This window comes from Dermacentor silvarum, chromosome 7 (genome assembly GCF_013339745.2).
Source record: "Dermacentor silvarum isolate Dsil-2018 chromosome 7, BIME_Dsil_1.4, whole genome shotgun sequence".
In the NCBI taxonomy this organism is placed as follows: Eukaryota; Metazoa; Arthropoda; class Arachnida; order Ixodida; family Ixodidae; genus Dermacentor; species Dermacentor silvarum.
Genome location: NC_051160.1, coordinates 129,124,029 through 129,148,456, shown reverse-complemented (window position 1 = coordinate 129,148,456; position 24,428 = coordinate 129,124,029). Strand labels below are relative to the sequence as shown.

General features: G+C 49.2%; 1 protein-coding gene across 1 annotated transcript in view; it reads right to left on the bottom strand.

Moving 5' to 3' along the window:
• Window positions 1-24,428, bottom strand: part of LOC119459169 (arylsulfatase J-like) — an 82,279-nt gene that overhangs the window by 17,625 nt on the left and 40,226 nt on the right. Inside the window, exon 7 of the mRNA XM_037720994.2 lies at window positions 5,270-5,575. Within this exon, the coding sequence (XP_037576922.2) occupies window positions 5,270-5,575 (306 nt within the window). The remainder of the gene's footprint in view (window positions 1-5,269; window positions 5,576-24,428) is intronic.

Here is a 24,428-nt window from a genome sequence, read left to right as displayed (position 1 = left end):
CTGCGGCAGGCCTAGATGAGAAGACGCGTGCTCTCCTCCCCATGCGCGCATTTGGTCACGCGACCTCCAACTAACCCGAATATTGAGCGCGTGGGAAGATAATGTCCATCAAGTCGCCATCCTTCTCGGCTCAGTGTTACGGGCTTTCTCTCGCACCCACAGTGTGTGGCTCGCTCACTCACATGACTTTCGGACTTTACACGGGATATCACGGCGACGACGACAGCGGAAATTTGCCTGGAGTGTCGATGCAATTGTTGTCGCAATAAAAGTAGAAATAGAAAACAGGCGTCGAGCTCGCTTCTACCGCGGCTGCGGACGTTGCAATGTGCACCGGCTACAAACACAGCATGAGAACCAACGACGAAACCAACAGTGAGCACCTCGCTTATCAGTACTTCGCCACAACCCGTCTGACGCTGAAAAGGAAGTGTATTTTCCACCGTATAAGCATCAGCGGAAACATAGCACTAGGCGCGCGGGGGGACAGCGTACGCGAAGGGACGAGACATCTCGGATGGCCCGAGCTTGAACTCGGTGCAGATGAAGTCCAATATAAAGCACGTGACCCGCGTATGTAAAGCAGAGGCAGGAAAAGTAGGAGTTGAGGACCCGTGCGTTCTAGCTGCTAAGCAAAAACAGACACCCCGCCGCTATTAACAAGGTTCCTCAGCTCACGTGTTTCCATCAACCAGCGGCATGTATCGCCAGAGGTTCTATGAAGTACTTGACACACTGCTGTCTTCGTTAAACAACAGGCATCCACCTGATATGCGGCAGCATAAGTCCCACATTGGGCAGCTTGCCATTGGGAAGTTCTACAGTGATAGCGTTCTACGGCGACGACCTTGAACCAGAACGCCAGATTTGGCACAGAGGTATGCTGATTGACATTTTAAGCCAGCAAAGGTCTGCATTGCACACATTCGAGGACGTCGTGCACATGTTTACGGGGGGCAAGGGCGAACTCCCATGAAACCTTTTGCCGGAAATGGCCAAGCTAGAAAAAATTGCGCTGGCCATACCGGTCTCATCGACCACATCCGAGAGGTCCTTTTCTTGCCTTCGGGGACTGAAAATGTACTTGCGGTCGACGACTGGACAAGCCCGTTTGAACCATCTGGCAATTTTGCACGCCCACAAAGAACTCACCCGCAAAATCGATTTGAATAAGATTGCCGATGACTACATTTCCAGATCAAATGCCCGAACGAACACTTTTTCAATGATGCTGAAATCATCGCATCAGACAACGAACTGATGTCTTTAATAGGGAGAGGGACCAACTTACAAGTCAAAGCAAACTACCTGGCTTAGAAAACAAGGCAAAAAGTTATACAAAGGAACGAAAATGCGCAAGCAGAGTGAGGCCATTTGGGTAAGAAAAGACGCGTGGTAGCGCTATTTGTAAAACTCCCCAGTCCATGCGGTGCATTTTCCGTATTATTTTTTATTCGTCACATGCTGCATTTGCAACTCAATAACACAATCCACGCTGTTCCTATATTTGATATCGAGTACTGTCGCGCTGTTGACATATCGCTGTCTTAATAATTTGTTCCCATTGCAGAGGCTTCCCGCTCCAAAACCGCCTTCGTTACACCGGACGGATTATACGAATTTAATGTCATGCCATTCGGCCTATGTAATGCGCCCGCTACGTTCGAGCGTATGATGGACAGTATCTTGCGCGGTCTCAAGTGGCACACGTGTTTGTGCTACCTAGATGATGTCGTTGTCTTCTCACCTGATTTCTCAATTCACCTGCAACGACTAAGAGATGTATTAAGCTGTCTGACTAAGGCTGGCCTGCAACTTAACATCAAAAAATGCTTCTTTGCTGCTCGTAAGCTCACCATCTTAGGCCACGTCGTATCCAAAGAAGGCGTGCTTCCGGATCCTGCAAAACTCCGTGCAGTTGCCGAGTTCCCCAAGCCCACTAATCTGAAGACACTACGCAGTTTCGTCGGCCTCTGCTCCTATTTTGGCCGCTTTGTGAAGAACTTCGCCATGATCATCGCCCCTTTGACTCAACTGTTGGCTGGAGACAACACCCTATCCGCCTGGTCAAAAGCATGCGATGACGCGTTCACGACCCTTCGCCATCTGCTCACCTCTCCTCCTATTCTGCGGCATTTTGACCCCGATGCCCCAACTGAAGTCCATACAGATGCTAGTGGAGTCGGCCTTGGGGCGGTTCTTGCCCAACGCAAAAGCGGTCTTGTGGAATACGTCGTTGCTTACGCTAGCCGCACGCTGACAAAGTCGGAGCTAAACTACTGTGTTACAGAAAAGGAGTGTTTAGCCATACTCTGGGCCCTTACGAAATTTCGACCTTATTTATACGGCCGCCAATTTGATGTAGTAGCGGACCACCATGCGCTGTGCTGGCTCTCCTCATTGAAAGACCCCTCTGGCCGCCTCGCACGCTGCATGGGCACTCCGTTTGCAAGAATACGACATCCGGGTTGTGTACCGCTCTAGACGCAAGCACACCGATGCCGACGCTCTCTCCCGCTCGCCAATATCACCTGACCCTGATCCTGACAGTCTTTGCCCACTCAACTTTGTCCTCTGAGCACTTGCCATCGATGACATGCGCTCTGAGCAGAGCAAAGACCCGTGGATTTCTTCGCTTTTGGAGTTTCTCTCTGATCCTACCACTGTTACGGCGTCTAGAACTCTACGGCGGCAGGCGCATCACTTTGTTATTCGCGACCAACTCCTATACCGTGGCAATTATCTCCCCGAGGGTCGGCAATGGCTCCTAGTAATACAGCGTCATCTTCGGGCTGATTTATGCGCGTCGTTTCACACTTATCCCCAATGTGCACACGGTGGCGTGTTAAAGACCTACACCCGCCTTAGGCTCCGGTATTACTGGCCTGGCATGTACAAGTTCGTTCGGAAGTACGCCCGCTGCGGCCTCTACTGCCAGAGCCGAAAGTCGGCCCCTACTTCCACTGCCGCACCCTTGCAGCCGCTTCCTTGCCCATCCAGTCCTTTTGATCGGGTCGGAATCGACCTTTACGGCCCGCTTCCTTGTACTGGTGCTGGCAACCGCTGGATTATCGTTGCAGTGGATCACCTCACACCCTATGCAGAAACCACTGCACTTCCATCTGCAACGGCTCAAGATGTTGCACCCTTCATACTGCGGCATTTTGTTCTTCTTCACGGAGCCCCTCGGGAACTTCTCAGTGATCCAGGCCGCGCATTTCTATCTGAAGTGGTGACGTCGCTGCTGAAGGAGTGTCACATCATCCACAGGACCACTAGCGCATACCATCCACACACGAACGGGCTGACGGAGCGTTTCAACCGTACTCTTGGCGACATGCTCGCCGTGTACGTCGCGTCCGACCATTCCAACTGGGACGCTGTGCTTCAGTTTGTCACGTTCGCCTATAATACTGCCACTCAAGCTACCACTGGTTTTTCTCCGTTTTTCTTACTGTACGGCCGTGAACCTTCCTGCACCATCGATACCATGCTACCCTACCAGCCTGATTCATCGGAACGTGTTCCTGTGTCTTAAGCTGCGCAGCATGCTGAAGAACGCAGACAACTCGCCCGTTGTCTTACCAGCGCAGATCAGACACAACAGAAGCTTCGTCGTGGTGGCTCTGTTTCCCCAAGCTTCCCTTCCGATTCGTTGGTTTGGCTGTGGGTTCCACCTGTAGCTCCCGGGCTTTCTTCTAAGCTGCTCCCAAGATATCATGGACCTTACCGTGTATTTGCACAAACTTCCCCCGTGAATTATGTCGTCGAGCCTGTGTCACCGTCCTCTGATCAGCGCCGTCGCGGTCGCGAAACGGTTGACGTAGATCGGCTCAAGCCCTTCTACGATCCCTCTATGTTACCGTATGCTTAGATCGCCAGGATGGCGTCTTTTTCTCCGGGGGACAACTGTAACGAAGAAGTGCCGGTTAGCCAGGTGCATCTCCGGTGTATGAAATACGACGAAGAAGTGCCGGTCAGTCAGGCGCATCACCAGCGTTTTTACGCACGGGGCTTGTCCTGACTGCTCGCCGGGTTCTTACTGCCGCACCGAGTTCGACCTCTCAATCCTGTCAATAAACTCCTTGACAATATGTTTATTTATTGGGGCACTTGATGATTTTTACTCTATAATCTTTTATTCTGCCCCCATAAAATAAACGAAACCAGGGGCATAAGGCATGCTTTGACAAGTAATGAAACTTGCGTTATGAAATCACACTATACTTATTCGTCATAAGTTGTGTTCAGAAATTGTTATATATCGCTTAATTTTTATATATGTTATGTCTTATCTTCTGAATACGTGACCTTTCGTCTAGAAAAAATTTCTTGATTGTATCTGTTGTGTTAAAACATTGACAAGGCGTTACATGGCTTTTTTCATTGATGTGTACTTGTGCGACGTAATGCCCACAAAAAAAATATAACTTCCTAACGCGTTTAACTGAATCCGCTTGTCGCATGGCTCATCCGAGAGATACCACTCTCTTGGTGGTAAGAGGGGACTCAGGCTGTAGAATTGTCTCCTACACTGAGGTGTTGCAAAGACTCATATAAGGTCGCCACTTCAGTGAACAATCTTCCGAGGTCACTCAAAATGTCCAGTGTAATTGTTATGCAAGGCAATATATATATATATATATATATATATATATATATGTATATATGTATATGCATACGTGGGTAGGGTTCGGAAAGCTGGTCAGGCCCCAGCCCCCCCCCCCCCCCCCCTGTAAAGACGAAAACTTTCCGCCTATGGCTTGCAGGTTGTATGCGCCGTGTCTTACCCAAGAAGTTTACCGGGAGTGGAGGCGATAGAAACGTTTGTGGGCCTGTTCCAAATGGGAAATGGGCAATAGGCCACTAAACATATTCTTAAGCACAAAAAGAGAGATACGCTTCTGAAGTAATAGGTCTAAGAGCCCAAGTATATATGAGCTCTGAACCGCGCTGTAGCATGACGGCGTCCGATAACACAGAAAGATTCCGTTCACGCGTTTTTGCCATCTATGCTTGCTTACGAAAACAAAGGTATTTGTAACGCGGCTTGGCTATAAATTGCTTTACTCGACGTCTGCTTTTTGCACCTATGTGACGGTTGGCGCGTAGCGTTGAAACAAACCTCATGACCGTCGGCTGGGGCCGTTGGCCATTAGGCGAACTTTGTTGCTGCTAATGGGCATCGTAGTGGACACGAAATTTAGGTATAGCGTGGCGTCTCTTCTGCGTAAGCCTCGCTAGTGGGTCTTGCACGCGATCTGCGTACCTGCGGCCGCATAGAAAGTAGGCGCCCAGTCGACGAGGTGCATCATCTGCTGCGATGGCGGCCGTGGCAAAGGTCCTCTCAGGTGAGCGTGCCAGAACACTGCGGGCGTCCGCACGGCCCCTTCCCAGACTCCCTTTTTGACTCCGCGCAAGGGCCAGTTGGAGCCGGCGTTTGCGGGGTACGTAGCCTTGAGTGGTGCGGCCCCGTTGTCGCTGACGAACGCTACGACACTGTCGGCGAGCATACCGTGAGCCTGTAAAGCCGCCAGCAGCTCACCGATGGAGCGGTCCATGACGGCGAGTGCTCCTGCAAGGGGTGAAACTTGTAATATTGTAGGGCTGTACTTTCACTGCACACGCACAAACACACACACACACACACACACACACACATGTTGTTGCCGAGTGTAGTTTAGACATATACCGGTAACCGAAGGGTCGTTTGGCTCAGGTGCGGTGAATCTACGTGAAAGACACAGGAATGAAGGGTAGATCGCAATTTATTACTTTGTTTTGTGAACGCGCAGCGCCACTCTCACGGCTCTATATAATCTATTCTCTGGCGGTTCGTAACGTCGAATTCCAGAGGACGTATCTTCTGAACAGGCAGCGTTTTGGTAGACACTTCCTACCTGGAACTATTTATTTTTTTAAATGAAAAAGGCTAGAAATGTTTTCTTTTGAGGTGGTGGTTACGTCATTTTACGCATTGGTTCTCAAAATAAATAAATAGTAAATAAGGTCAGCATACATGGGAGAAATTTAGAAATTCAAGCGCGGAGAGAGTCACAGTGAGTAAGCTAGGTCACGATGCAATATTAGACACACTAAAGCATACCTACATACATACATATAGCAAAGGTGAGAAGTTGCAACGCTCGCTGTAATATACCGAAGAGCTCAGCAGGCTTACGAGACCGCGGCGTGTTCCGAGATGTACGACAGAAATTCTCATACGATGCAATACGCACACAGACACAAAATGCGAAAGCAGCCTGTGCCACACAAGACACATATTGATGAGAATGAGGCATCTTCGAAACAACACGCACACATAGAAAAAAACTTGAAATCCGGCTGCACTTACGTAATAAAAACCTAAGTCTACAGTTTACGTACTACACCATGGAACTTCGTAAAAATGTCGTAATCTGTATGGTATGCCGCGTTGCTTTCGACAGCTGGCCCCAGAGAAGAAACAGTTGATTTTTTCAGAAGCTCGTTTAGCAGATGCGGTGCGTAATTGGTGAAACTATTGGAACTGTACATTATATTGATTATGACATGAATGCGTTTTATGCCAGGCTACACGGAGAAATCGGTGTGTACGTCACGGAGTCTTCATCGTGCAAATTGGCTGGTATCCTCCGGTCATGGTGCCAATTTGTCGTTTTGTAAGGTGGTTGCAGCTGAAAGAGGGACAATCGCAGAATGGTAGAGAGCCATGGAGGTCGGAGGAAGAGGGGGATCGCTCACAGTGGTCGGAAAGAGGAGTCGAAGGAAAGGAGTGCGCCCGCCGGTCACTCGCTTCTGACCACATGCTCGCCTTCAGTCCAGAGATGCCACTCCACCAGCGGTCTCGACGAACGCGCGTCTCCTCACATTTGAACGCATGAATCGGTGCACGTGCGCAATGCTTCCGGTGCTCTAACGACGCAGTTTCGCCAAATACGCCCTCACCGTCGCGCCGGATATACCTAGGGCACCTTGTAGCCTCCGGGATTCAGTTAACGCTGCGCAGCAGCACATGTCCTCGCGTGCATGCTATCGCTGTAATTATTTCGCCCTTTAAGCGAAACTTTAGCAAATGAAAGACTGTACGTTGATATGGAGTTGTATTTCTGAATGTGCAAGAAAGCTGCCACAGCTCCTTAATATAGACGCTTAACTTTCGTCATATTAATTTTTTTTTAACACGAAAGTGTTTTATGCCGGGGTCCACCAAGACTTCACTGACGTATTTCCGTCACGGAAATACGTCATAGAACATAATACAAAGAAAGAAACCAGAAGAAAAAGTTCCACAAACATGCAAAATTTGGAAATCGAACCCACGACCTCTCGGTCCGCGACGATAGATCGCCGAGCGTTTAACCCATTGCGCCACAAACGCATTTGCAGAGAGCTACACAGACGCGCCTTATATATCTAACACTCCTCCGTGTACCCGCGCTCTTGCTCGGGGCGGTGCCGCCGCCTACGAGCAGAAAAGAGAAGTACTGCATTATGACACTAACGCGCACCGACAGTGAACGCTTCGGTGGTCTCAGCACTACGACGCCTCGATGCCAGCATTCGAAGGGACGCTGGCATCAAGAAGCACTACCAACGCCAGGTGGCGTTCACCGTACTCAGCACAGCGGAGCGTGGCCTCCGCAATTAGCTCTGAAAATGTTTCTGAAGTTGATCGCGGAGGCTGCAATTACGACGCGCTGTACGCGCTGATTTGACTCGGTGACGATTCAGTTACGTGCTTTGTCTTGCGCGTTGTATTAGTGTGTCAGTTACGTGCTTCGTCTTTCGCGTTGTGCTAGCGTGTGCAGCGTAGTGCAGCTTCCATATGCACGACGGTTGCTCATGGTCATCGACGTTGGTAGTCGTGATGGAGGAGACGTGCCACCAGGCGTCAGCGTGGGTGCATCAACGCCTAAGGGCGCTTTAGCCACAAAACACCAATAGACATTATATATCAATGTGCAATAAACATTACACTACTTCTGTGAAGACACGTTTCACTTTCGTGTTCTATACCGATTCCTATATAAGAGGGATCAACCACATTTTTTTGTAAGTGAACTCAACCAATTTTTAACAGCGGAGCTGTTTAGGCCGAGCGTTAGTCCGTAACGTGCGAACAGAAAATGTGGGCCGATCCTGGCTGTAGTGCAGACATGGTTCAAGCGCAATGGCACATACCCCTGTGAACTAGCGAAGCAGAGCCTGGTGAAGTCTAGCTAAGCATGGTTGGGATTACTTACGCTTAATCAGTCATCGATAACTAATTGATAGCCAATAAATAGCTAATCAATCAATAATCAATAAATTTCGGAAAATGCTGGAGATGACTTGGTAGTGCTCAGCCTAGCCCAAATACGTGGCCGATACTCTTGCGATAGCCAATGGAAGCCAATCAATACGTAATCAATAATCGATCAATAATCAATAAATTCCGGAATGTGCTGGGGATGACTTGGTAGTGCTTAGCCTAGCCCAAATACGTGGCCAATATCTTGCGATAGCCAATCGATAGCTAATCGATCAATAGTTGATAAATTCTGGAAAATGCTGGGGATGACTTGGTAGTGGTTAGCCTAGCCCAAATACGTGGCCAATACCTTACGATAGCCAATTGATAGCCAATCAATAGCTAATCAATAATCGATCAATACTCAATAAATTCCGTAAAATGCTGGTGATGACTTGGCAGTGCCTAGCCTAGCTCGAAAGCCAGGACTAGCTAGGTGCCCATCAGCTCTGCTGTCTGTTAGCATTGCGCCTCCAGTGCAAGCTATGGATACGCTAATGTTCTTAAGCGCAGCTTTATAGGCTCACAAGTGTCGGCGGTGGTGGTGGTGGTGGTAGCGGCGGTGGTGTCATGCTGAAAAGTCGGCCGATCCTGGCGATAGTGCAGAAAAACGTCCAAGCTCAATGGCACATGCCAGGGACAAAAATGAAAGAGCGAAAGAGAGATAGAAATAAAGAAAGAGAGAAAGATAGAGAGAGAGGAAACGAGAAAGAAAGAGAAAAGAAAGAAAGAAATAGACAGAAAGGGAGAGTGAGAAAGATAGAGAGAAAGACAGAAAGAAGGAGAGCGGGAAGGAAAGATAAAGAGCAAGGGAGAGAGAAAGAAAGGGAAAAATAGACAGAGAGTGAAAGGAAAAGAGAGAGAGAGAAAGAAAGAGAGAAACATAGACAGAAAGAGAGTGAAAGAGAGGGAGAGAAAGTCACGACAAAGGTCAGAGAAAGAAAGAGAGAAAGATAGAGAAAGAGACAGGGAGAGAAAGAAAGAAATGGAAAGAGAGGAAAAAATAAAGATAAAGAGAGAAAAAGAAAGAAAAAGAGATAGAAAGACAGTCCCCACGAAGGACGGAGAAAGAAAGAAAGAGAGAAATAAAGAGAGAAATATGGAGAGAAAGAGAAAGAAATGAGATAACAGAGAGGGAGAGTAAGAAAGAGAGAGAAAGAAAAGAGAGAAAGGAAGATAGAGAGATAAAGAGAGAGAGAGAGAAAGAAAGAGAGAAAGAAAGAAAGTCAACACGGACGTCAGATACACAGACGACAAGCTTCGCTTACCCCCATTTTCTCGACAGGCGAAGGGCTGGTGATTTTTTTTTCCATCTTTTCCTGTTGAAGTTGGAAACTTGTGCCGATGATAGAAACTACGGATTATCCCTGATCCACCCACTGGTAATAATGTGGGTGGACAATTGCAGTGAACCTACTAAAGCTAGACCATCCAAGAAGTGTGCTCCTAGTGAGAGATTCTGATTAGTCGGCGGTCCTTTCAGTTTAAGTAAACGGCAGGAATACGGACAGCTCCGGGCATTAGCTAAATGAGCAGCTGTCTGCTCGCGAGATATTTTTGTGGTGCCCAGCCTGTACTGAGTGATTGTTTGAGGCATGCTTTGAGACAGTCTGAGAATACAAAGCTAAGGCGTTTCTTCTGTGGAAGACTTTCAGGCATACTTGTAGGTAATGCCTAGATATCATCAGAAATTTCAACCTTGTCGTGTTAAGCTTTCACAGGATGTTACGATGTAAAAAAAATATCACAGTTTCGCCCTAAGGGCGAAGCAATGAAAGCGATAGCAACACAGCAATGTCATACGAAGTAAGGTGAGCGGCTTTGGTAGCAATATGAATTGTAGTAAACATGAGCTGATTAAGTAAGCAGGTGTGCTGCGGCGTAAGTAGACCGACATGAAGAGAGACTCGATGACCACGAGAAGGCGCGTGTGAAACGGTGGTGTTGATGAGAAGCGCTTCCAGTGGGCAGCGCGTGCGAAGGGACACACCTGTAGCGCTGCACTGCCGATCCGGGCAGCATTGCATGTGTAGCGTGCGTTGGAAAATGTGGCCCGACTATTACTAACTGAATGAACAAGCGTGGTGTGAGCGCGCACAAACACGAATAGATCACACTGAATGACTGCAGACAACGACTGTCAAAACGCTGGCAGCAAGCATACGCCGCAGCGGGCGTAAGCTTGCTGCGGCGTCTATCGCTTCAACGAAAACTGAGCGGCGAATGCACGGCGCATAAAGGTCAGAGTCGTGTGGAGAAAAGAGACGGTGCGGACGAGCGACGAACGCAGTTGTTGGCAAAGTAGAAGTGCGCCCCCCCCCCCCCCCCCCCCCCCCCGCTCCCTCCGGCGCTGGCTTCCTGCTTCCTTGCTTGCGCGTGGGAGATGAGTGCGTTCGCTCTCCGTGATAGCGCGCGTCCCCGCACGCTTCCGCTAGGGCATACGGCGCGCGGGGAAGATTTTATCTATAGGGAACCTCACGGCGACGGCGACGCCGACGGCAGAAATCCGGTTAAAGTGTCCATATAATTGCTATCGCAATAAAATTGTGTGCTGTCAGACTGAATAGTGGCCAGGAGTCCTTGTCGAGATATTAATCTTGAGAGGGTCATGTGGTCTCAACGTTTCACTGTTTTTTTCAGGTACCCTAAAAGCACAGAGGGCATTACATAGGGGGGAAGGGGCTGGGGGGTTGCGACAAATGAGGCAAAAATACCCAAAATGCAAATATAACGAAGAAAATATAATTAGAAAAACAAGAATGAGTAAACACAAATTAGGGCAAGAACAATGACATTACAGAGCATATACAATGTGTGAGATATATATATATATATATATATATATATATATATATACTGTAGTGGGGAAGAGAGTCAGCAGCCATTGAGAGAGGATTACGAAGTCCAGCAGCCCGGAGAGCGCGAGACAGCGACCGACGCTCTTTAACCAAGGCTGTTGCGTAGCCCTAACGGTTTTGCAATTAAACCCCCTCACAGATTGGTGGAAAGGTGCTGGGTACTCTACCAGTCTCCCAACCTGGAACTACGAAGCCGTACCTTACCTCCAGCGTCAGCGATGCCGGAAGAAACCACCACGCAAGGCTCCTCCCAGACTCAAGCCACTGTCTGTCCCGGCGTGCTGCCTCAGCGTCTCCCACCGATATTCAGCGGGTCTGGCGATCAAGACGTCGAGGACTGGTTGACAAGTTACCAGAGGGTGAGCGCAGTCAATAAATGGGACGATGCAACTAGGCTGACCAATGTAATCTTTTACTTTACCGGCGTCGCCAGTCTCTGGTTCCAGAACCACGAGGCGGAGATTAATAATTGGGCGTCGTTCAAGACAACATATTCGGAAATCTTCGGCTGCCCCGCGGTACGCAAACTCCGCGCAGAACAGCGACTTCGTGAACGCGCTCAACAACCCGGTGAGAACTTCACAAGCTATATTGAAGATATCGTCGACTTGTGTAAGCGGATAAACCCGTCGATGCACGAGTCAGACAAGATCAAGCATATCCTCAAAGGAATAACTGATGACGCATTTCAAATGCTATTGGCAAAAGACCCACAAACCGTCGCCGATGTTGTCAGCCAGAGTTTCGACGAATTGAGCAAGCAACGCGCCCAAACTCGCCGCCCTCTGGAACAGAACGACTCGATCGCGGCGTTGACTTTGGGCGACCAGAATGCACTGTTGCTTCAGATCAAGCAGTTCGTACGTGAGGAGGTCGCCCGACAGCTCTCCATTTTATCGAGCACGCCCGAGCCAGCACTGCTTCCACATCTGGCCCCAGTGATACGCAAAGTTATACAGGGAGAGGTCACTGACGCTTTGCCTTTCACTCGTCCGCCACCATCGGAGCCTGCGCCCTTGTCGTATGCGCAAGTCGTCGCTGCCGGGCCGCCTCGTCAACCGACCTATTCTGCCGCGTCGGCACCTGTTCCGCCCCCACCAGTTCCGTTCAGCCGACCAGTCCCCACAAATCCATGGCGCACTGCAGACAATCGCCCTATCTGTTATTCTTGCGGCTATGCTGGACATGTGGCACGCTTCTGTGGCCGTCGCCCTCCTGTTCCAATAGATGTCATGCGACCGTCTGCTTACGATCCTGGGCGCTTTGGCGGCACAGCGCAGCCCCAACAATCCTCTTCGCCCGAGCGCATGCCTCAGCTACCCGCCGATCTCCATCCCCCCGACGTCGCTCTCTGTCACCTTTGCGCCGTCGACCCTGCCCTTCTGACGCGGAAAACTAAACGTCGTAGTTCCCGAGGCACGAACTGCGTCGTCGTCGAAAAATTCAAGTCCTCGAATTTCTCCAGCGAACCTCATCGACGTTATTGTGGATGGCTTTCGTACCCTTGCGCTTGTGGACACTGGTGCTGCCGTTTTAGTGATTGATATAAAACTTTGCCGCTTGGTTCGGAAGGTTACGACGACGTCAACGGGATTATCCCTCCGTACCGCCAGCGCACACCATATTCAACCGTTAGCCGCCTGCACAGCCCACGTCATAATTCAAGATATTGTGTATCCCATTGAGTTTCTTGTGCTACCAGCCTGTTCGCATGATGATCCTCGTTTGGGATTTTCTTTCTCGCCATCATGCTGTTATTGACTGTGCTCGTGCCGAGGTGGCGTTCTCTGCATTGTGTTCCGCGTCGTCTGCACCTACAATAGAAAAGTTGTTTGTCACCGAGGATACCAACATACCACCAAGTAGTACAGCCCTTGTCCCGGTGTCCTGTGCCGCTGTTCGTGAGTCTACAGTTCTCTTGACACCTTCCGAGACCGTTCAACACCGTAGAAATCTCACCTTGCCTTTTGCCGTTCTCGACATGACCAATGGCGCCACATCCTTATTTGTTACGAATCCGTTGCCGGTTCCCTCAACCTTACTTCGTGGGGAGTGTATCGGCACAATTCAGGCATTCGACGTATCCTCCATCTTCTGCCTTGACGACGTGGACACCTTGCACCTTAGTGCCCTGACACCTTCTGCTAGTACGCCCGATCCACCACCTTTGGGTATGTTCGACTCCGCCATCGACGACGAACTTGCAGAGGCGCAGCGCGAGAAACTTCTTGCACTCCTCCGCCAGTTTCAAAGCTCGTTTGATTTCCAGAAGACGTCATTAGGCCGCACGCATACTGTTCTCCATTCCATTGACACCGGCTCACACACACCTCTGCGCCAGCGCCCTTACCGCGTATCCCCTGCTTAGCGTCATGTTATCGCCGAACAAGTCGACGACATGCTTCAGCGCGGCATCATTGAGCCGTCCTGCAGTCCCTGGTCGTCGCCTGTTGTTCTTGTCAAGAAAAAGGACGGCTCAATCCGCTTCTGCGTCGATTACCGCCGATTGAACAAAGTTACGCGAAAAGATGTGTATCCCCTGCCACGCATCGATGATGCCCTGGACTGTTTGCAAGGTGCCGAATTCTTTTCATCACTAGACTTACGGTCCGGTTATTGGCAGGTCCCTATGGCACCATCCGATCGGCCGAAAACTGCCTTCGTAACTCCCGATTGGCTGTACGAGTTCAATGTTATGCCCTTCGGCCTATGTAATGCCCCAGCCACATTCGAAAGGATGATGGACAGTGACTTGCGTGGGTTGAAATGGAAGACATGCCTCTGCTACCTGGATGACGTCGTCGTTTTCTCCCCTGATTTCGACAGTCACCTCCATCGACTTTACGAGGTACTGAGCTGTCTGACGCGCACAGGCCTTCAGCTTACCATCAAGAAGTGCCGATTCAGAGCTCGCAAACTCACCATCCTGGGCCACGCAGTCTCTAAGGACGGCGTCCTTCCTGATCCGCAGAAACTTCGTGCTGTTGCTGAATTCCTGAAGCCTACCACCGTGAAAGCACTTCGCAGCTTCCTAGGTCTATGCTCATACTTTCGCCGCTTTGTGAAGAACTTCGGTTCTAAAATAGCACCACTGACGAAGCTGCTCACCGGCGATAGCTGTCTGTCTGGTTGGTCGCCGGCGTGTGATGAGGCTTTTGCAACGTTACGTCGTCTCTTGACTTCACCGCCCATTCTACGTCACTTCCACCCTACCGCTCCGACCGAGGTACACACGGATGCTAGTGGGATCGGCCTTGGCGCTGTCCTTGCCCAACGTAAGCTGGGCTTCTCTGAGTACGTAGTTGCCTATGCGAGTCGTGCCCTTACCAAGGCAGAGTGCAACTACTTGGTTACCGAGAAGGAATGTTTGGCAATTGTTTGGGCGTTGCAGAAATTTCGCCCTTACTTGTATGGCCATTCGTTTGATGTCGTCACTGATCATCATTCGCTCTGTTGGCTGGCTTCACTGAAGGATCCGTCGGGTCGACTTGGACGCTGGCCGCTCCGTTTACAAAAATTCGATATTCGCGTCATTTACCGCTCAGGACGCAAGCACACTGACGCCGACGCACTTTCCCGCTCGCCCCTGCCTTCCGATGTCGCGCCTGTTTCCCTTTTCGCAACTTCCTGCGCTAACATCACTATCACAGACATGCCTTCAGAACAGCGCAAGGATCCCTGGATGGCTGCGCTGATCGACGTTCTCTCTCTGCCTTCGACGACACCAGCCCCACAGCTCTCTCGTGCCCTTCGTCGCCAAGTACCTCATTATGCGCTCCGGTACGACATGTTGTACCGCCGCAACTACCAGCCCAATGGTCGAAAGTGGCTTCTTGTTATACCTCGCCATTTGCGCTCCGATCTGTGCACGCACTTTGACGCAGACCCACAAAGCGCGCATGCTGGCGTTTTGAAAACGTATGATAGACTTCGCCAGCGATTCTACTGGCGTGCAATGTACACATACGTCCGCAAGTACATTCGTTCCTGCGTTGAGTGTCAACGCCGCAAAACAACTTGTCACATGCCTGGCCCATTACAACCTTTGCCGTGTCCCGCTCGCCCGTTTGACAGAATCGGCATAGACCTGTACGGGCCCCTGCCTTCCACCCCTGTGGGCAATCGGTGGATTATTGTGGCCGTCGACCATCTCACTCGATATGCCGAAACCGCCACTTTTCCAGCAGCTTCAGCTCGTGATGTTGCCTTATTCATCTTGCGCAGCTTCGTTCTTCGCCATGGCGCGCCACGCGAGCTGCTTAGCGACCGAGGGCGTGTGTTTCTTTCTCAAGTCGTCCAAGAGCTTCTCAGTAGTGCAATATCATTCATCGCACCACTGCAAGTTATCATCCACAGACTAATGGCTTGACGGAGCGCTTTAACCGAACACTCGGTGATCTGCTCTCCATGTACATAGCCTCCGACCATTCTAATTGGGACTTGGTGCTTCCTTTTGTGACATATGCCTATAATTCAGCCATGCAAGCCACTACTGGATTTTCCCCTTTCTTTTTACTATACGGACGTGAGCCATCTTCCACACTCGATACTATACTTCCATACCGCCCAGGTGCATCCGAATACCGCCCTGCCTCAGAACTTGCTCAATGTGCCGAAGAGTGCCGCTAACTCGCACGCTCATTTACATCCGTGACACAAGGTTTTCAAAAAGAGCGTCTTGACCCAGCTAAACCTACGCCTACCTTCCCTGTTGGTTCGTTCGTGTGGCTCTCAATTCCATGCCCCACCCCTGGTCTCTCCCGCAAGTTTGCAGCGAAATATCACGGTCCCTACCGGATCGTAGAATGCACATCGCCGGTGAACTACGTCGTCGAGCCTGTGACATCCCCCACCGACAGACGCTGCCGTCGTCGTGAAACAGTCCACCTGAGCCGCTTAAAGCCCTACTACGACCCTCTGGTGCTTGCATCACCTTCAGTCGCCAGGATGGCTCCTCTTCGCCGACGGGGCCAATGTAGTGGGGAACAGAGTCAGCAGACATTGAGAGAGGATGACGAAGTCCAGCAACCCGGAGAGCGCGAGACGGCGACCGACGCTCTTTAACCAAGGCTGTTGCGTAGCCCTAACGGTTTGGCAACTAAACCCCCTCACAATATATATATATATATATATATATATATATATATATATATATATATATATATATATACAGGGTGTTCCAGCTATCACGCAGCACGATTTAAAAAAAGAGAGGAACGGCGTTACGCAAACCAAACCCAGTGCGTATTGTTTCCAGTAGAGTGGAGTATCCGCCAGTAATTTATTCGTTACTGAGATTTATTTAATTAATCTAAATTAATTATCTAACTCGAACAGTACTGTCCTAATTATCAAAGCGTCAATAAGAAAGTTGTAGAGCGAGATGAAAAACTCCCGATGCAGCTTTCTGTTGCTCAATACGTGCTACATGAAAGTGTTTTTCCGGGTGTGAAAGAAGCCCGCCAATACACGCAAAGTGCCTCGAGCGGCCGGTCGCACGGCAATTCTTTGTGGTTGTCCTGGTATACTTGTTGTAGGAACCGGTGCCGCGGCAGCAGACAGAGATGGCTGATTCACTTCCGATAAGCGAGGCAGTCGTCTACAACCTCCGGCAGTGCTTACCATGCCTTGGAAATGCATAGTGTCTCTGAGTTCCATCACGCTAGAAGCCGCTCTACCATGCAGACGACGTCGATAAGGAGCGCGAATCCCACATCGTATGAAGTGACTCTACATATAGGGAAAAGAATGCAATGGCATATTTGACTTCATTCGTAGTAAACAGTCAACCGCGGTTCTTTTACAACTTAAAAAACCTTGGTGGTCGAGGAATAGCCGGCGCCCGGAATGTGATGTTTGGCACTGTGGTTTGTGTTCTTTAACTTTATTGACGATATAAACGAATTTTAATAGCGGAGCTGTTTAAGCTCTTGGTTAGGCTACGTAGCGCGAACAAAAAACTGCGCCTGGCGATGGCGTCACCGCACGTTGCCTAGCAACGCCTCGCACCAGCTGTGCGAGGTGACGTCGTCGTGACGACACACGTGACGTCATCGCTCGGCAAGGTTACCACGCTCTCCCAGGTTACCCTCGGCCCCTCGCCACAGCACGAGGTGCGACCGACGTATCCGGCGTTCGTCGGCGTGCCCCCGCTGCAGCCGGCGTCGAGATGCGACATGCTGCATTTTGCGCCGGCCTTGCCACCCAGAATGGACCGCATCCGCGTCTCGTTGAGCAAGATGGGCAGGTGGATAGCCGTGATTGTGGAAGGCGCGAAAACCGACCCCTCTATAGTCCAACTTGTGCGCCCCGCCGTCCCGCCTAGACGCATGCGCATTTTATACGAAACAGCGAACTGTCTGCACGTGCCACTACCAGTATCCATCAGGCCATCTTGCTCGACGAGACGCGGATACGGTGGCTAGATTGGTAGGTGTGCCGACCGGCGTAGTTCACTGCTTCTCCACATCATGACAGCAGGAGTGGCGCTGCGATCAGAGGTTTGCCGTGAAGCGCGCGTCGTCTGCTACTGAGAGTGTTGTTATAGCGCGCTTGTAATATTTAAGATAATAAGGTTTCACTGTAAAACTTGAAATAAAATGGTTAAATTACGTTCAGAGAGTGCTTAACAGTGCGATGTTTCCTGTTGTAATGAGTAATTTTGAAAATCGGCCATTTATATCGTCTGTTAACACGCTCAGGGCACGGAGCGCTGCGCTCGCAGTCACGATAGTTCTCCGAATTCTTGTAATTTCCTTGGACGTTTAAGGAGCGAAGTGAAGACTGTGGGTGATATTCGTGAATACCAAGCTCTTGAGACTCCGAGACAGAGTGAAAGTGTTCCTGCACAGAAGAAATTAAGCCGGAAAAGCACCACTGGCATTGCGCCGAATTGTAAGTTCGGCTACAAACATGCAAACCACGCGCTAAAGAATGATTGGTTTCCATGCGCTGAGACCCAGAACTTTCCGTGAGACGTCAGCTTGCCCTTCGCCGTGCTGAAGAAAATGTTTAGACCGCATTAGTCATGTGCCAGCGCCACTTCAAGGAGCATGTCATCGAGCGTATGACCGGCAGGAAGATTGTGTAGATTCCGATGGCGTATGTGCGGTTAGAGTGACGCTGTTCCTTCAGTGCTACCCGCCGCTGCGCCTTACATATTGAAGAACATTTCTAGAAAAACAACAAGGCGAGACTCCAACGGCATGTCGGCCGTTGAAATAATCCGGAAGAGACAGCGAGCAACTCCTCTGGAGACATTGGCCAAACTTACACACGCTCCAAGCAAATAGGATGCGAATGCAAATATCGCGAGTTCTACAGGTGAAGAATGAGTATTTGTAGACAAGTGAATAAATGAACCTGCTCAAAGACGGCCGACGAAATGTTTGTGTGTGCAAAAGATTCAGCTTCAAGTGCAGCGGCCGCGGTTTACGTACGCAACGACTGGCAGATATGCCCTGCCGCTGGCATCTTTTCTTTTCCTTTCGCCAGCTGAAGCGTTCAGGAGTCATGGATTGTGAGCAGCATAAAATCTAAATTAGGAACAGCATCATCAACCTAATACATTGCTCGCCTGCACTTCCTTGTGACGACCAAAACTTGGCTCCTGAGCGTACTCCAGAAAATAAAAAACACCTTACGTGCATATTGAGCGATGTGATGCAGTGAAGTGTTTCATTTAAATCTATGGTTGCAATAAAAGTTTGGTGTTGCTGCATGGTTTGCGTGTGTGACCGAAGAATTACCTAAATTATTATTGTATTCAAGTATACATACATACGATCTTCACGAGTCCAAACTATGATTTTTCATGCTACAAGGTACTGCTTTCATCATACATCATCGCACGACGTAAGAGCGTTTTTTTCTTTATCACCATCAAGTTTATAATATATTTTATAAATTTATAATAGCCCCAATACTAAAATCATTTGGTTCAATTTCCTTGACTGCATTCAAGGAAATCGAATCAAAGGATTTTAGTTGTACGAATATCAATATTTATTCCATTGTGTTTTACACCCCTTAAAGCCAAAGCATTTCTCTTGCACATTTCGTGGTATACGAATACGCCCTGCACATTCGCCCCTACATACATCTATTCTGCAAAGCAAACTTCGCCTTTCTCGCTTCAGAAGAACTGATGAAGGGCTATTTTGTCCATGCAAAATTTGTGCTTCTCCTCGTAGACTCAAGTTTAACGTGTTTACCGAACTAAACAGCGTTAATAGCTATTATATTCTTGAACGTCAAACGGGGAAACAAACAGGTGACGGAAAAGGCAAGTACGTTACCTTCGCAAGTGACAGAGCTCTGCTGCGTTCAGAAATTTGTAACTGTCTATGATGCCACTGTGAATGTGGTTTTCAGCTTAAATACGATGGTAAATACGCAGCAGTTGCAATGTAACGTGGCCGCAGCAGCAGACGACGCGCGCCGCCTGCGACAGACCCCCGACCGCAGTGCCAATTTTGTCGTCATGATGCGGAGAAGCGCTGAACTACTCTTCGTGCCCGGCGGACGGCACACCTACCCATCTAGCCACCGTAACGCGGATGCGGTTTATTCTGGATTTTAGTACACTATAATTCTGGGTGACGAAGCCGGCGCGAAATGCAGCATGTCGCATCTCGACGCCGGCTGCAGCCGGGGCCGGCTGACGAACGCCGGCTTCGTCGGCCACGCCTCGCGCCGGTGTGGCGTGGCTGCGCTTTCGTGCTGCGCTTTCGTGCTTAGAGTGCTGCACTTTCGCTGGCGTGGCGTACCTGTGACGCGCCGACCCCGAGTATCGTCCCGATACTCGGGGTCAGCTAAGTTTGGCTAAGAAACAGATAAGCCAAACCAAGTTAAGCTAAGGAAAGCAAAGCCAAAACTAAGAACCAGACAAGCCAAACCAAGTTAAGCAAAGTTAAAGCTAAAAACCAGCCAGGCCGAACCAAGTTAAGCAAAGGAAAACAATGTTAAAACTAGGGAAGGGCCACCAGCTTTGCTGTTTGCCCAGTCTTCGCACCATTTAGTGTGAAGCTGCCCCTGATTTTTTAATCTAGTGAAGCTTCTAGTCTCGTACACCAGAGAGCAAAACAAACGGATCTTGACTACTAATTCAATCTAGTCTATGAACGTTGCCAATGAGCGCGTGCCGTATGAACTAGAGTTACTCTATATACAGTAACTCTGGACCCGTCCTTAATTGCTTAGTAGGTAGTGCGTTGCGCTGTTAAGCATGAGTCACGGGATCAAACCCCGGTCGCTGCAGCCGCACATCGATAGACCCTACACGCAAAAAAAAAACGCGCGCGTACCGTGCATTGGGTGCACGCTCAAGAGTCGAAGAATGTGTAAATTCATCCGTAGTCCCCGATCGGTAAAGTGTGCCTCACAATCAGATTATGGTTTTGGCACACAAAACCATAGAATTTATTTAACAGTAACTCTTGTATAGATTACATCATAGTGAGACCTAGCGCAGCGATGCTTAAAATCTCCTTTCATCAATGCCTATGGAAAGGGCATGTCTGTCGTATATTACTGGGCGGCATGACCTTTTGACTTCCTCCTAAGAGTTTTGCTATCATTTCTGAACTTTTCGCAAGCAGCTGTTGCTTTTCTGCTGCCCTGAATTGGAGTCGCGATGCGTCATCGCGCACGTGCCTTACGCCCTTTTAAAGGTTTACAATGATCGAGGCAACAGATGTGGCAGGGTCAAGCAGGGTATGTTTCGGGCACGATGGCCGCACAGGGCGTTGTGACGCAGTTAGCGAAAGACATGTCGGAACGAAAGAGGTTGGCCGCTGTGGCGCAGTTAGTTTAACGTTGGTAAGTTTCGCGTTGACTGAATCTTACGGAGCCAAGTTTGTGACGCTTTTTAATGCCCTCTCAACAACATATACGTTCTTTCGGTACTCACGCTTGTCGAAAACGCGACGAGTGATTGCCCAGAATGACAGATAACACAGGACTGTGTTGCTTACACCGGCAGAACGCGCAAAAGATAACACCGAGGAGCTAGAAAAGGCAGGAATTTGTAACTGAAAAATTCCGTCTTCTGATGGGCTGAAAACAGGCTTGGCACCCACGAATTTGTCTTGAGTGTGAATGGAAGGCATTCTGCGAGCGTCTAGCATGGTCTGGCTGGGAGCCTGTGTTGTGGCCACCTCTATGTACGTGGGGTATCATCGCGTCGGCTGAGGCCAAGTTGTTTCGAAAACATGCAGTCGCCATGTATTTGGGCTCTTAAAGAGCAGGAAATAAGGCCCGGGAATAGGGGGATACTTGCTAATCAGATGTATTCGTCATATTTTATGTATGGTATTGTTTGGGATGAGTCGGGTATTTTCTAGGCGATGTTTGTCAAAGCGAACTGATTTTCTTAACGTCGCGCAATAACTACTCTCGCACGTTTCGCCTCTACACGCAGTTTAACTATAATGTCTTAATACCAAAATGAGACATGCTTGTAGATTACTTGTTTCAGCTGCTGCCATCCGGTGGAGCTTCGTACGGGAACTACTACTGCTTACCTGGTGCCACAACATTGGATGAACGCAGAACAAGCCCTGAATGAACATTAAAATTGAGCCAAATAAACATTTCCTTATTTGAGAAAGCGTCTTGCGTCTACTTTATGAAATTGCACCTTGCACAGATTCGATTCAGACTTGTAAAGATCGAAATGAAAAGAAATGTCGCAATTGCAATCGAAAGCCAAAGCATCGATTGCGATAGCAGATTAGTGTACAGGTATATGAAGTAAGGATGGTAGTTTTATCGGCCGCATAACCTTGCAAACGTAGGCATGCTAACTAAATTAACAAGCATGGGGTCACGCGCGCACACGCGAACATCAACACATCTCACTCGATGACAGAAAACGCTCTAGTCAGGAGGCGCGGCAGCACCAGCGAGCGAAGTGACCTTCGTACTGCGTCTCGCATCAACCCGAACTAAGCCGCGAACCTCAGTGCATGGCGGACTGTGTCCCCGTCGCGCATGGCTTTCAAGATAAAGCGGCCCGGGTGGGAGCGGAGGCGCAGGCCACCCGGAGTAGGACCCCCCTTCTCCCTACCTAACCACGGAATCTTGCGCGCGACGGAGGACGGCGCGGTTCCTTCCCACTTTCCTCCCTTACGTGCGCTAGATTGAGACGTGATCGCCGGCTCGCCCTCACATGCTTTCACTCGCACATACAGCATACAGCGCGTGGTGGCGATTATTTCCCTTGGACTTCATGCGGAACCTCCGGGCTACGGCAGAAATGCGCCTGGAGTGTCCATATAATTGCTGTCACAATAAAATGATTCCGCACCAAGACTACGCCAGGTGCAGCACTATAAGTAAAGACACATGCCGCGCCGATCAGTGCAGCCGGCGTAGCGCGTACTAGCTAGCGTTCAAATCGCGCGAGCCCAAAACCGAAACCATAAATGTGGTTCAGGTTTTCACATCAGCCGCTTGGTGTGCTACAGTCGGTTCGGCTGCTGGGCTCTATGGGAGTGTGCGCTCTTGTTGAATGTCTTTCTGTACGGTCAAAGCTTCGCAAGAAACCACGAAATAGATTGGCAGTTTACTTCAGTTTACTTGATATCTTCTTCCACATCTCTCAAATTAAAAAAATATGGGGTTTTACGTGCCAAAACCACAATCTGAGTATGAGGCACGCCGTAGTGAGGGACTCCAGAAATTTGGACCACCTGGAGTTATTTAACATGCACCTAAATCTAAGCACATTAGGTGTTTTCGCATTTCGCCCCCACCGAAATGCGGCCGCCGTGCTTCCATATCTCTCTTCCTGATAGTCGTATAGCTGCCCTGAAAATTAGTATTGTAGCTACTGCTGTAGACCACTACTACTTCTAGGGGGGCGGCGTCACCACACGAAATCTGAAAGCGATGGCGTGAGGCATCGGACATAATAAATGGTTACGGTGGCTAGTAAAGTAGGATGGGAATGTTTATCCTGCAGGTCTCGACAGCGAGTGAGACCAAGCGTTGAGGCGCTAGGTGGTCTGGTGATGCTGCGCAGCATGGGCTCGTGCAGCGATCCGTTCTTGATTTTTTTTTCTCGTACGAATCACTCATCTCAATTTCTGGTGTCAATGCTCCAGCCCTACCTTTGTTTAGCGGACTTATGAACCGCAAGACGCCTGCTGTGGGTCCTCAAATGTAAATAGGATTCTGCGTCCATGCAATACGATTACATGTTCATTTGCAGCACAGTGCAGAGTCAACACTTCTTTTGCTAGTAAGATTCAGGTGTGGTCGTGCGATGAGCAAATTCTCTTAGGCACCAATCTCAGTAGATTTCGGTTCAGAATACCAACTTTTGTAGGCATTGATTGAATGAGCACGTAGACAGGATGCCGGTCGCTCCAGTGAGATTCGCATTATCTCTGTTTTACATGAATTGCGCATGGCATGAGACCAACTTCAGGAAAGCAATGCTGTGTTTCGCACTGTCGACCTTGTCCATTCGTTTGCCTATATTTATTTTCTGGTGCCGGAAGGTGTATGCTTTTGTCGCTCTCCATCACGGTAATATTGCCACTCACAAGTTGAGTCCAAATTTTCTTTCAAAAAGTAAAAAAAGGCCATCGGTGGTGTGTTATGCCTGTGAAAACACAAATGCACTTACAAAACTTTTTAACTTTGAGGCTGTCGACACGTTGGCCAGTGATGTCTATGCAAGAAAACTAGAATTCACAAGCAGTTGTTCTAGAACTGAACTGGTGCCTGCGTGCTGTACTGGTGCCATTTCGATTACACTTGCATGCGCTTTGCCATGTAGGCTGATTTGATTCAACTCACCGCGAGCAAGCGGGCTGTCACAGTCCAACCCGTTAGAATTGACGCGAGCTCAATTACCTCGATACCTATTATAAGCGAGAAAAGCTACACGCGTCTTTAGTATTTATGGAAATAATGCAAATATCATTGCCATTAGCAGTCTTGGTATACGTCACGTAATTTCGGGTATCTGCGTCCGGACCTAATCGTTTTTCTTTCCCCCCAACTTGGTCTACCGTGCCTGTGTCCTTTGGTATGTGCCACTGGGCATACGCTCCTTTTCATAATCACCATTTTATCATATAAAACATATCCCTCACCAATTTCACACGATAAAATAGATAACTAATAGCATTAGCGTTGTCAATCACCACCAAAGCGCCAATGAGCAGCCAATTTTAATGCGTTAATATTATTATTATTATTATTTCATTTCAAAACATAATGTTAGGGGAAGGATGAAGCATACTCGTATTTACAGATGGGGTTTA